This window comes from Cuculus canorus, chromosome Z, assembly GCF_017976375.1.
Source record: "Cuculus canorus isolate bCucCan1 chromosome Z, bCucCan1.pri, whole genome shotgun sequence".
NCBI classification, from domain to species: domain Eukaryota; kingdom Metazoa; phylum Chordata; class Aves; order Cuculiformes; family Cuculidae; genus Cuculus; species Cuculus canorus.
Genome location: NC_071441.1, coordinates 38,488,171 through 38,502,155, shown reverse-complemented (window position 1 = coordinate 38,502,155; position 13,985 = coordinate 38,488,171). Strand labels below are relative to the sequence as shown.

At 39.2% G+C, this 13,985-nt stretch overlaps 1 protein-coding gene across 1 annotated transcript in view; it reads right to left on the bottom strand.

Annotated features, from left to right (window-relative positions):
* Positions 1-360: 360 nt before the first annotated feature.
* FANCC (FA complementation group C) overlaps positions 361-13,985 on the bottom strand; it is an 89,244-nt gene continuing 75,619 nt past the window's right edge. Inside the window, exons 14-15 of the mRNA XM_054054737.1 lie at positions 13,507-13,707; positions 361-11,645 (exon numbers count right to left, since the gene is read on the bottom strand). Coding sequence (XP_053910712.1) covers positions 11,502-11,645; positions 13,507-13,707 — 345 coding nt within the window. The 3' untranslated portion in view covers positions 361-11,501. The remainder of the gene's footprint in view (positions 11,646-13,506; positions 13,708-13,985) is intronic.

Sequence of the window (13,985 nt, the reverse complement as noted above, 5' to 3'; positions counted from 1 at the left end):
TTTTTTTTTTGCAAGTTCTTGCACTCAGAATCTAACCTAAGAGCCTATCACAACACTGACTTCTGCCCAAAGAGTACAGTTCCTCTTTAGCTCACTACATTTTCTGACCTCCCCCTTTACAGGCAGACAGTGTCAATACCTGAATTGTGAGACACTCAGCAACTTCTTTCTAATGCAGCAACAGTTAGGAAATCATCCAAGGACACACCGAGGTACTGCAATGACTTCTAATGTAGTTTTGCTCACAGATTAATTTATTAAGGGATCCCATTCATAAAAAAGTTACAATTGGTTTCACATTTTTTTCTGCAAAGGCAACGAGCTTACTTTTTTGTCTTTTCCATTGTGTAAGGGGAAAATCCCAGAGCTGGATGAGGCTCTTGCACAAGGCACCCAGAAATTAATATGTTCTAAGCCTGTTAATAGCCAGTGCTATTAAAATTGCATGGCAGGTAAGACATTCCACACATTACCAAAAGACATATCACCAAATTTTTGTTCTCTCCAAACAATTTACCTCTCTTACCTTTCTTTTTTTAATAGTGAGCACAGCAGTAGTTTATTTTGCTTGCTACAGTAGCTCCAGTCTGTCTCAGCAGTATTATCATAAGCGTGAACTTGAACATTGGTGTCCTTCACAACAGCTTTGTGATCCATCATGTATTGTAGCAACTGAGAAAATGAACAGAAAACTAAAACACCAAACAACATAAAACATGGCAAAGAAGTGGCAGCCCTGGCCCTGTATCTGGGCTCATGTGGCTTTTTGTTGCTCTAGCCAAGCATTGCCATAGAGTGAGGCGTCAGATTAAAAAGGTATCTAAAGGTGGGTTCAAATAGTTACTGGTACCATAAATCATCAGAAGTAAGAGAGAAGAGGAGACTACTGTATATCTTAAATAGTACCTTCATTAACATGGTACAAACATTACCATTAGTTTAAAATCCTTCTGAATCATCCTAGAGCTGAAAAGCTCTAGGAGTAAACCATACGAAGTTTCATTTAGTTTTTAATAGGCCTTCCTGAAATCTTGGCAGAAAAAAAAAACAAAGCCACAACCAATGCTTAGCACTATTCATTTTTCTCAAGATTCTTCCAAGGTGGGTATTTCCGTATTAATTTCCTGACAGGAGGAATTTGTAGATTTGGATTATAGTAAATAAAGGAAAACAAGAAAAATATCCACTTCCAAACTTACTGTAACTAAAAATCATTATCAGAAGTGATGTTTTATCAAATAAAACCTTTGTCCAGATTTAACTGTCAACACGCTGAAAATGCCATGACGCTGCCCATTTGTTAATTAAGTTGGTTTGTTCTCAGGTATAGTCAATGGACACTAAGACTTCAAGACTAAGACTACATTTACACACCAGTGTATGTGGCTATGACGAGCACAGGCCACTCCTTTTAACTTGCCCTACTTAGGTTTAACTCTACTTCTATTTCATATTCGGCCCCTTCTGATAAAATACAGCATTTTGTTAGGCTTTTTTCCTCCCATCCCTACTTCAGTCCTTGCCTTGCTTTGGATAGCACTAGAAAGCCTGATGCAGAAGGTTGGTCTTTCTCCCATTCATTTCAATAGGCCAGCAGCTGTTCGGGATCTGAATGATTCTTTTCTCGATGTAGCTTTAACTGTACAAATGAATGTGAGATTAAGCCAAAACTATATTCATAGAGTTAGACAAGGATCACCATCTATTTTCCTGTACCACTTACTTCTTCAGAGTAAAGGCAGATCATAATGAGGAGGTGACCAAGGTTCGGTACGGGGTCCAGCCCTGTTCAATGTCTTTATCAATGACCTGGATGAAGGCAGTGAGTGCACCCTTAGCAAGTTTGCAGATGACACTAAGCTGGGTGGAAGTGTGGATCTGCTGGAGGGTAGGGAGGCTCTGCAAAGGGATCTGAACAGGCTGGACTGCTGGGCTGAGACCAATGGCATGAGGTTCAACAAGGCCAAATGCCGGGTCCTGCACTTGGGGCACAACAACCCTATGCAGTGCTACAGACTTGGGGAAGAGTGGCTGGAGAGCTGCACGGAAGAGAAGGACCTGGGGGTGCTGGTTGACAGCCGACTGAACATGAGCCAGCAGTGTGCCCAGGTGGCCAAGGCGGCCAGTGGCATCTTGGCTTGTATCAGAAATGGGGTCACCAGCAGGTCCAGGGAGGTTATTCTCCCTCTGTACTCAGCACTGGTGAGACCGCACCTCGAATACTGTGTTCAGTTCTGGGCCCCTCACCACAAGAAGGATGTTGAGGCTCTGGAGCGTGTCCAGAGAAGAGCAACAAAGCTGGTGAGGGGGCTGGAGAACAAGTTGTACGAGGAGCGGCTGAGAGAGCTGGGGTTGTTTAGCCTGGAGAAGAGGAGGCTGAGGGGAGACCTTATTGCTCTCTACAACTACCTGAAAGGAGGTTGTGGAGAGGAGGGAGCTGGCCTCTTCTCCCAAGTGACAGGGGACAGGACAAGAGGGAATGGCCTGAAGCTCTGCCAGGGGAGGTTCAGGTTGGATATCAGAAAAAAATTCTTCACAGTAAGAGTCATTGGGTACTGGAACAGGCTGCCCAGGGAGGTGGTCGAGTCGCCTTCCCTGGAGGTATTTAAGGAACGGGTGGATGAAGTGCTGAGGGACATGGTTTAGGGAGTGTTAGGAATGGTTGGACTCGATGATCCAATGGGTCCTTTCCAACCTGGTGATTCTATGATTCTTCTGTTACCAGAGAATTTTAGCAGTGTTTAGAGTTCACAGGTGTAGGCTCCTCTTCATACATAAGTTGGCTGGAGGAAACCATGGTGCCTTTGTAACAATGACCAAGCAGCAAAGTTACTGTGTGCCATTGTGTGCCAAAGGCTTTTCTAGTTTACTAGATCTTTTCCATGTAGAAACTGGATTGGAAATACCTGGAAAACCCACGCCTTTCAGGACACACTCCAGACCCTGGGTGGGTCCTGCGCATGCTGCAGCACTGGTGCACAAACACTGCAAGTCATGTGTTACAGATAGTCCTGCAGCACAGGACTGCTGTCTTGGCTTTTGTGCCTGAAGATTAAAGAATTTCCATACCTTCACGAATCTGTCTTTCCATACATATGATTTAAGAGTCAGGAGTAGTTGTATATGAATTATCTCAGAACTTTCAAATTTTACATCTGCAACTTAATGGTATTCTCCTCTGAGCTAAGTGTGCTCTTAACAGAATAATACAATAAGACTACTAGTTGACTTACTCAAACCCACGTACTGAGCACAAAATCTTACTCTAATTCACTGAAAACCTTATTCCAAGACACCACGTCTTCATACCTAAAAGTAAACTAATATATTTTGTGGTCTTTTACAATTATAAAATATCTACCTTTTTGCTACAGGTCCCAGCATTCATGAGTCAGGCTTGAGGTCCTCTATAACAGGATTTTTAACAGAGATATAGGTGCCTTTCCATTCTTGGCCCCAATCTTTGAGGCACAGATTAGGATTCCAACAAAAAAGAATTAATTACAAGGAAGCAACTAAAAAGAGAAACCTGACTTATTCAGAATTTCACAAGTGTACTGAGTTTAAGCACATATAAATACTGAAGTGTATGTACATACTAACATGGAGGTGTTGCCTTGTTTCCGAGGACCAAACGTATTGGAAAAATTATTTTAAAAACTACTTTGCTGGCAGGCTGACATTGTGTGCCAGTGAAGTATGCCAAAGTATGCCAGTGCATAGGGAAATTAAAACATTTGCACAGTGCTTGGGAGGTAAAGTGCGTTTGTCTGTTCACTGTGAGTAAAACTGAGGGTATATTTTCTGCACAAAATTAAAGGCCTGATTTCTGTTGCTTATACTTGTCAGAATGAGAATAGGCATTTGTTATAACCCTTATTTAAAGGCATGCAGACATATCCATTGTGTGAAGATTTGCTTTTTCATGAACATTTACACATCAGAAAACAGAACTTAATTTTCAGCTGAGCATTGCTTTGTATTAGCACAGCATCCCAACAGCAGTAATGCCCACTGTACCACCATGCAAAAGCTTATTTATACTTATTGTCCCCATTGTAGAGACGATGGCTCTCATCCTCTTGCATGCAGCTGGACAGCAGCTGGACATCATTGTAACCTTTGGTTAATGAAGCTCATTTGAGTCATCTGTGAAAAAATGCTGTTTGTCTGACTGTGTCCAGGCTTTTCCTCTGAGCTTGCTGGAAGCAGTATCTCAGCACTGGGGTTCTATGCTAAAAATCTCTCTGGGATATTTTACTCCTAAGCCAATAGTGCCTGTTTTGCCACTAGCACCATCCCTGGCCGTCTTGACTAAATGTTGCTAGATCTGAACAGGCTACTTTGAGAAGCCACTATTTGACACAATAACGTGTTTCACTTCATCATTAATCCTGAATGGACAGTGGTTGTCATCTACTAGACAAAAAAATGTTTGGTTTTTTTTTTTAATCTGTTGTTAACCTCATGTTGTTACATCTCAGTATCATCTAACTTTTGTTCTTCAATTATCTTAAGAGACAGTAGTAACAGCAATCTGCTTTACAGCTGTACCCCCTTACAGTCAACTCCTGCAGCACAACAAAACCAGAAATCATAGTGTGTTAGCAGACACCTTACTCCATTCTGCATGTGTTTAACGGCCAAGCATGATCCTAATTTATTCAATTTTACATCTGGAAAGTATGATTCCTTTTTCTTGTTCCCTTATGTAATGCATAAGCCCCTTTCCCCCTCATTCCACTTTTCACATGCTGCTTCCCTATAGCATCATCATTCATTTTGGACTCTCTCTTGTTCCCTTCAGTAATGCGGCAAACAGCAATCTGCAATACTGCCGTTACGATGTTGTCATTGCAACCCCTTGTGCTGAAACTGTCCATCGTGCTCTGAACTCATCATCACTTCCTGTTCATTTTTCTACAAGGCGGCTGTTTAATAAGCTCCCAATTTTAGTTGAGGGGAAAAAAAATGTCCCTGTTTGCCTGAATATAAAAAAAATGCAGCTACATGGCATAAATGCTGACTTTTTTTTTTTTACATAGATGAATAGTCATATGAATAATCACTCACTCACTTTACGTAAGAACAAGTATGCCCATCAAGTGACATTTTATGGTTTCTAGACACGTCTTCTTGCTTCTCCTTTTTTTCAGTCAAATGTCAGGAATGCACACATTTCCCACTTGATAACTGGTTATAAGGAACTGGAATTAGGAAGCAGACATACTAAGAAATCAGTAAGACCGGTGTCTGTCTACAAAGTCTTAAGCTAGCTGATTCTCTTTTACTAATGTCAAGTAACACCAACATCAGCTGTGGGATAGATCTGTTGCTGAAAAAAAGCAATCACCCTACACCACAGAAGAAAGTTCAATGCTAAAAGTTGGTGCATTTTTAGCATTATAATTTATGTTTTGGCATCAAGAGCATCCAGCACGAAAGCCACAGGTTTATAACAGATGAGAAACAACATCACCAGAAATCATTCCTCTCTCCGTCTTGAAACACAGCTAGTACAGACTGGGCTTTGTGGTGTGCTTTGGGGGTAGTAAGGACCCGCTGCTCCCACTGCAGTTGGGAAGGAGGAGCTTACTCTCCAAATGTCTGAAAAATCGAAGCCATACTATGTTTCAGATTCACAAAATAGAACAGAATTGATAGAAAAATTATGAAAGTGGCACCACAACAGGACGCCACGTGGCAATCCTTTTCATATTTTCTTTAAATCCATGTGGATTGCCAGGCCCTTCAATACATCTTGGAAGAACTGCTCCAAAGTAGAGTTACTGTTTAAGTGCCATGCAGTTACTGTGCTGTTCAAACGGCTAATTCTTGAAGCAGAAGGGAGATGGCATGGATATAATACCATATTCTACTCTACTCTAAGTTTGCCGAGTCTGAAGAAATCAGGGCAGGGAACAGCTGACTTAGAGACTGCTGTTTGGTTAGACAGAAGTATGAATGCGAAGGATCTCAGTACAAAGAACAGGTATTCAGCTCTTATATGATTCTATATGACAGTTCTTCAATTTCATTCTATGATGTTTATATAACTTTGAGGTATCCTACCTTAAAATAAAATTCATAGAATCATAGAATAGTTTGGGTTGGAAGGGACCTTAAAGACCATCTAGTTCCAACCCCCCTGCCGTGGGCAGGGACACCTCCCGCTAGACCAGACTGTCCAAGGCCCCATCCAACCTGGCGTTGAACACCTCCACGGATGGGGCAGCCACAGCTTCCCTGTGCCAGTGCCTCACCACTCTCATGGTAAAGACATTCATCCTGATGTCTAGTGCAACTTTGCCCCTCTCCAGTTTATACCCATTGCTCCTAATCCTATCACTACAAGCCTTTGCGAACAGTCCCTCTCCAGCTTTTCTGTAGCCCCTTCAGGTACTGGAAGGTTGCTGTAAGATCTCCTCATAGCCTTCTCTTCTCCAGGCTGAACAGTCCCAACTCTCTCAGCCTGTCCTTGTATGGGAGGCACTCCAGCCCTCTGAATATCTTTGTAACCCTCCTCTGGACCCGTTCCAACAGCTCCATATCCTTCTTATGTTGAGGGTTCCAGAACTGGACACAGTACTCCAGATGAGGTCTCAGGTTAACAAAATAAAGTGACTAGATCTGCTGTTGTACACCCTGCCCATACACAGAGAAGAGGTAAAAGATGAAAAACTGTTTCTACCTCAGCTGCTGGAAAGGCAGAAGAGATTGTCAGAATAACGTTAATCTTACAAAAAATAAACTAAGTTTATGCATGTAAATTAACAGTAATCAACACATTAAAATTTGTGCTGGGGTAGTGCCTGGGAGCAGAGCCAGCATCACACACACAGGGACACACAGGAACTGGCAAATACTGGCACAGCGGATAGCATGCAACATTACATACTTTAGCCTAGCAAAACCCAGTTGATTCGCTTTCTCCTAGAAACCAATTATGGATCACACCTACCTTCATTTTGTATCCTAGGCAGAAAGGGAGAGAGATGCGGAAGAGAAAGAAAAGGCAATGTCTCTGCCTAAAGAGTCAACCGCATCTGAGAGCTCACTCTGCCAATAATGGCAAGTGGAAGCAGGATTGTTGAAAAGAAATCAAGATCAGGAAACATACAATGAAAAATGGTAAAGAGCTGTCATCTGAAACTCTTAAATTGCAACAAAAATAACTTTCTGAAATGGATGTTATAGCTTAATTGCAAGGTTTGGACTGGACATTTGCCCAGCATCCTTCTATGGCTTGGTCAAATAGGTCAGAATAAGCAACTACAGCAATTCTGGTCCTAAAAGTACACTGAACAGTGCTCAGCAAAGAGCACTGTTTTTAGCAAAGAACCAAACCCACAAGAAAGGAAAGTTCAAACATAACAGTAATTTTTGTAATGTATTTGAAGAAGAAATTCAGTGGTCTAGGGGAAACAACATTTATATCGTTGTCCTGTCTCCAGAAAAGATGGTATTGATCCTTCCTACTAGAAACTCACAGTTAATGCCTGACCTCACAGACACAGGTATCAGTCATTTTCATGGCAAGGATTAATTCTGTAGCAAAATTCAAGGCCTCCCTCCTCTTCTGTAGAATTCAGTACTGGCTTTTCCCTCTCTCTTTGCAGACCTATCAAGCTGATATGTGAGTGCGGCACTATCATGAGATTAAAAACACTTAAACACTTACTGGTAGTCTCTATGGGGAATGATATGGGGAATTTTCTATGGATGGAAAATTTGTAACTTCAGCTACCATCACAAGTTAATTTGGAATAAAAAAAATGGAAGTCCTATCTTTAGAAAATTTATACGCATTAGAAATTACAGCATCATTAGTCAAAATAGAGAAAAGCTGCTTTCTCATTCATGAAATAGTAAGGGAATTTTTACCAGCAGCAGGCAAATAACATGTTCAGCGCGCATGTTTGGTAGCCTCAAAATAAATGATCAAGCTAAGGAATAATATCAAAACAGCAAGAAGCGAATAAGCTGTATATATGGGCTGATTTGGCACATGCATGTGGGAAATCTGAAGGACAGTACAATTCAGAATGTGGAGAACTAAGCTGAACTGTTCGTTATGGTCCAGAACATGTAAAAATGTGTTCTTTACAAAACTGCAATGTGCATCTGCCAAAGTTTATGGGCCTAAGAGATATTTTTATTCAAATTAATGGAAAAGAGACAGATGTTGTTCTCGCGGGGCTGATTTTTTATGAAATGGGTCTATCATCTGACATAATACAGAAGAGTTATGAAACATGCTTTTAAATAGGAAGATTTGTTAAGAGATAGGAAGTTAGTTAAATGTATTACTGATGTAGTGGTGCTAGACTTTTTATGCTACTTGTAGTTCAGGTAAACTCTCTTTTATGAAATTGTTATTTCCTAATCCTATCAGTCCTACAATTAAACTGAATATAAAAATCACAGATAAATTTCTGCAACTGAGTTTCAACATCCTGGGGTTTTTTTCTTGCTCCGTACCCTCTCTTCCTTTACACACATCCGAGCATATAAAATGCCATCCAAGGCACAGACTGTGCCTACAAACTGTATTGCTACAACTCAGTTACATCCAGCTGACATTTCAAATTCCTGTTCCAGTAGCTGAAGGCAATCCAACGCCTATCCCAGGATGGCTCCTGGCCACTAAAAGGACCCAGCCACTATGAGTACACTTAAGCCATCAAAAGGGGCTCATGAAGTCTGTTATTTCTTTCCAGCAGCCAGACAGCTGGTTAAAGGAAAAAGGCCAATGCAAGCAAGGGAAACTCTTCTTGGCACGCACTAGCGAACAGACCACCTACCAGCAAATTCCCAGAATAAGCTACTCTCTGCTAAGGCAGCAATGAAACAGCTACCATGAGCATATCTTCTAAATCCAGGCAAGCATTTAAGGAAAAATTGTATCACAAGTCAGAAAAACTTGCCAGAGAGGACTTAAACAGGCCCACATGTGAATACTGCTATGAACTAGGTTCTAGAGGGCTTCCTGTAGCACCAGTTAATTCAGCTACAGTGGTTTAACTTCTTGTCTCACCCAGAAAAAAATGCTGATTCCTTAACAAAGCTGTTGCGGACTATCTAGCAAGTATAAAAACATGGATTCAAAAGCATGGTTGGTGCTCTGGTGGAGGACTCCTCTTGTAACATTCCAGGTTTTGATCTTTCAAACTTGGGTCTATTAGGAAGCTGCATTTCAGAGTCAGAATTTCTCACCTTCTTACACCTCCTTCATTTTAATTACCATTACATTATTCACTTACATAGAACATTAGCAATTTACTTTGTTGCTAGATAATATAGCAAAATACCAGAAATTTATAACTATACTAAGTAAAGCAAAAAGAATGCCACTACAGTTGTATCTTTTTTAAGTTACACACAGCATCAATTAGATTTCTTCCTTAAAGCCTCCTGAAATGACCAAACCTTCCTTGTAATATTTAAATCATACAGTATTTCTGTAAAAAAACCAAACACAAGGAAAACAAGAATGTACAAATTCATTACTAATTTGGTTCTTTATGCCTTTACTGTACATTTCCTTCCTGCTTTAATTGACTTATCACTATTTGACAGGACATTGATTTTGTTTAAAAAAGTTGGAAGAATTTTTATGTGCTTTGTTAGCGGAAAAAAAATACTGCATTGTGAAAGGACATTTGCAAATTCCACTCCAACAACTGTAATGCACATATCAATATACTATCCATATCATTCATCCAACAAATCTGCAAGAAACATATGTTGCAGCTTTTTGCCAATCTTTCTTTTAAGTAGCTAAAAATACATACAGTTGTAATACAGATAGAATTCGAGGACAATCAAAGAATCTCACATCCAACAACTGGATTAGAAACTAAAGCGTCAAAAAAAAAAAAAATCATTCTTTTGGAGACAAATTTTAGATCGTTTATCATGCCAGACAGACTATTCCACATGTGTTCCCCCTATACCACAGGGACTGTGATCAACAAATAATTTAGTTTAATCCCATGCATTTCAGAAAACAGGATTGCTTGATTTTGCTTTTTAAGACATATGTGGCTACAAACAACTGAAAAATTGCAACACATCTCTTTCTGATTTTTCATTCAGAAATATTTTTAATCCAAAAAGAGAGAAAAATAGTTTTCCTCATAGATATATATTACATATTTACTATTTCTTTTTGCTGGAATCAAGTATTAAAAAAATTAACAAAGTGACATGAAGACACGTAACCTCTGTCATTTGATCTGATATGACTCAGTGGGAAGAAAATTGTAAGAAATCAGTCAACAGCATTACAGAAAATATTCTTCCACTTCTTATAGCCAAGGGACACTGTAGGTTGTTCTTCTTTTCCCTTGCTCAAAACCAAATGCTACATTCAGAAAGCTGTGTTAATTTCAGATACATACCTCTGATTTTACATGCAAGAACAGTATTCCAAGCAGCATCTTTGAACATAGCACAAGCATTGACATTAAATATATGTAAAAAGGCTTAAGAAAAGGGTGAAAAGGGTCAGGACCCTCTGTCATTACTATTCTCCAAGCTTATTTTTCTAGTTAAGCTAGAAAGAGGTTCACAAAACTTCTTAGAACAAATACCTTCCTGAATTAAAACAGTAAACTATTGCTCGCTGCCCATGCTGTTTGCATGAGACTAAAAAAACCTAAATAAAGAAGCAAGCAAACTACTTCTGGACACAAAAAGGAAGGAGTTAAGCTGCAACCATATGGTCTGCTTAGCAAATTTGGCACTCAAACTGGAAAGCTTCCTTATGCCTATGTAGTGGCTGCCCTATTTTGTCTGAATGAAAAAAAAAAGATTTCTTAAATGAATAAACAATAGCATCAATGGCACACTGAAAACAGGCTGTACCACAAGCAGCCCTCTACCTGTAGCATCAGTTGACAAAGACCAGCTATTGGCATAGTATTTTGAAGAGAACACTGTCCTCTGAAAGCTGCAGTACTGAAACATATAATTTAGCAACTCTGAGAGGGGTTTCATTTTGGAAACATTTGCAAAAAGAACTAACAGTTCAGGAAACGTTGATTTCCTGAGAACACAGAGAGCATTCACCATGAATCACTTAGTCTCACTTGAGATCATCGTTAGGTTCAGAAATGCAGAATTTTAGAACAAAACATTTTAGGAAAAAGCTATGAACCAAGCAATTTGGTATGATTTGCTAATAAAACCAAGTGATTCTCAGCTAGATAAACAACAAAATGAGTGAACTGCTTTAAATGGCATTGATCTTTTGTTAAAGAAGGTGCTCAGAACAGAATTTTAAACCATCTTTAATATTTACTGTTACCTTCTCAGACGTTAGCATTTCCAAATAAAAGGTTATTTTCAAATATGCATGAGGGAATACAAAGTTGTGGGATTTTCTTAAGTAGATATTTTTCTACCCTTGGTAACTTGTGGTGCAAGACATTAATGAAAGTCTGACATCTGGATGAAGATCTGATTTGCTGGCTTGATAAGTAGATGACATTAAAAATCTAAACCATCAATGTCACTTCCTGAAGAAGTTCATTCAGGAGCTTTGCAGTCCTTTGGGTTTTATCTCCTCTACGTTTAATTCTGTATGCAGTACGGATAAGAAGGCTACGAACTTCTTTGCTTGTATCAGTTGTCTCAGTAATCTGAAGGAAAACAGAGAAGATGGAAAATACCGCATTATGTTGCTAAGTTCTAGGAATTCTCTGTTAATATTTGCAACAAAACCACAGATTCATCCCTTACCACTGAACATGCAAGACACTCTCAGTTCAAAAGCAACTTCTGCTGAAGGTATCTCTTTTCATAAATCTTGGCAGAACTGAGCAACTTTGAGATCTCTACTGTTCCCTCAAATTTCAGTAAAACTAATCAAGTGGTCAAAATCTTTTAAAGGAAATGCGAATAGACAGAGAATCTAACCATTTAGAATTCATCTCCTCAGAAAACAACTAAAAGCACATAAAAGCTTTAGGTGGGATTGAGGAGATTTTGTAAAGCTTTTGAAAATAAAAATAAATACCTCCCTCCGAAGATGACAAAGTACCATGAAAATGCCTTAAACTGCATTTTTTTTGCAAATTGAGAGGGACTTTTCTGCTCTTCATCTGCTATGTTAATCCCAAAGTTTACTATGCTAACCAAAACCACTGGTGTGCATCCCAATTTGGTTCTACACAATTTTACGTTTTACATATTGTCTTTAAGTCTTTTTGAATCACATAGAGAGACAAGCTTCACATTAATAGCTACACAGATACAGTCAAAATGAATCAGACTAATCCTGCCTCAACAGCTCACAACCAGCCTGCACTGGGGAATATTCAGGGTTTTGAAAATTAGTTATGTTGCTTTCTATAAAGAAACAAGAAATGGTCTTTGGTCTTACTGAAGAGGTTTAAAGCAACAGACTAGTATTTACAGCACTGCTCAACAGCCACACTCCTCAGAAGATAAATACTAAAACCAGCAGGCCATAAAAATACAACTCCCCCCTAATTTTATCATTACTTTCTTATGCTAAGAAGAAATTGTTCGTTTGTGAACTTACAGTTAAATCCTAGAAATATCCAAGCCCTTTTTAAACACAAAAATGTTGTGTCTGTTTAGTCACAGAAGGAATACCCACCAAAAGATATTTCCAGTTCTGTGTGTCATAAGACCAGACTTCTTACACTTGCCTTAAACCTTCTACAGAAGAAAGAGCACATTGCGGCTGGAAGGAAAAACTTTTGAAGTGCTAAAACCAGTATACAAGCACTAGACCTGCTTGTATAGGAGGTTTGTACTTCCTACATATATGGCTCTAAAGTTAGGAACAAATTACTAATCTGATAGTGAAATAGCACTATTTATCTTGAGAAACATAAACACATTACACTGTTAGCACCAACATATTTCAAGGCTCTCATCAACAATAGCAAGACATTGTGGCTCACTTCCAACATCTTGGGCTTCTTGAGCTTTTTTCACACCTTAAGTGACACTCTCTCTTAGGTCTTTGTTCTTTTTTTTTCTCTCAGTCATTACACCATTTTCTTCTCTGACTTTGCAATAGCATCAAGCTTCTGCTTTATCAATGCTAACACTTAGTAACACAATGGAAAACAGAGAAGATAATTCCATCATCTCTGCAGCAGCTGGATAATTAAGAGAGTGATTTGTAATTGGGAAAAGCCAAGTGTTTGCACGGGTTATCTAAGACTGGTGTAAATAACCTGTAAGTATCTCTTAACCACACGCTACTACTCCCAACTATTTCTGCAGCTGTATAGTCAGAACAGCAACTTTTGCAGCAAGATCTTGTCAGGAAGTGTTTAAGAAGGAAAATATTTTGACCGTAGCTGAAAAAGATATATAGTAGGTATATATAGTTGCTGCAGTCATGATCTTCTCTAATTCTCTGTAATTTATTTTTTTTATTAAAAGGTAGGAACTTAGAGCCAAAATAGGTAAACAAAAAAAAAAATATTTTACTTAAACAGAAAAGAAGGAAGAAACACTTACACAGTGAATAAATTCTTGGGCAATCATATGCCCACCAGAAGAAAAGAGTAAAAAGTTGGTAAGAAGATGTGTTATAAGTTGCTGGTTACAACACTGCTTTACATCTATTATATCGTGTACAGCAGCCTCCAGATCTTTGACAGAAAGGACTGTACGGCTGAAGAGCATCATTAAACGACTGTAGACTGCTTGAGCTTCTACCTGTAGGAAACAAATCCAAAGGACACAGGATCAGAGAAGAGTAAAGGTCATATCTACTATATTTTTCCGTTGCATTTATTCAGTAACAGGAAACTCAGTCCTTGGCAGAGACTACCCAAACATGAAAAGAGTTTGCATTTAAGCAGCAGGGAGAACAGGGAAGGAAGGGCTGTACACATTTCTTTTATACTGATTCACACAAACAGAGGTGGGCAGAATGGATTTTTTAACTTTCTTTGGTCTTGCAAACTACGCAGGCAGGGCATCAAGCCAGGATT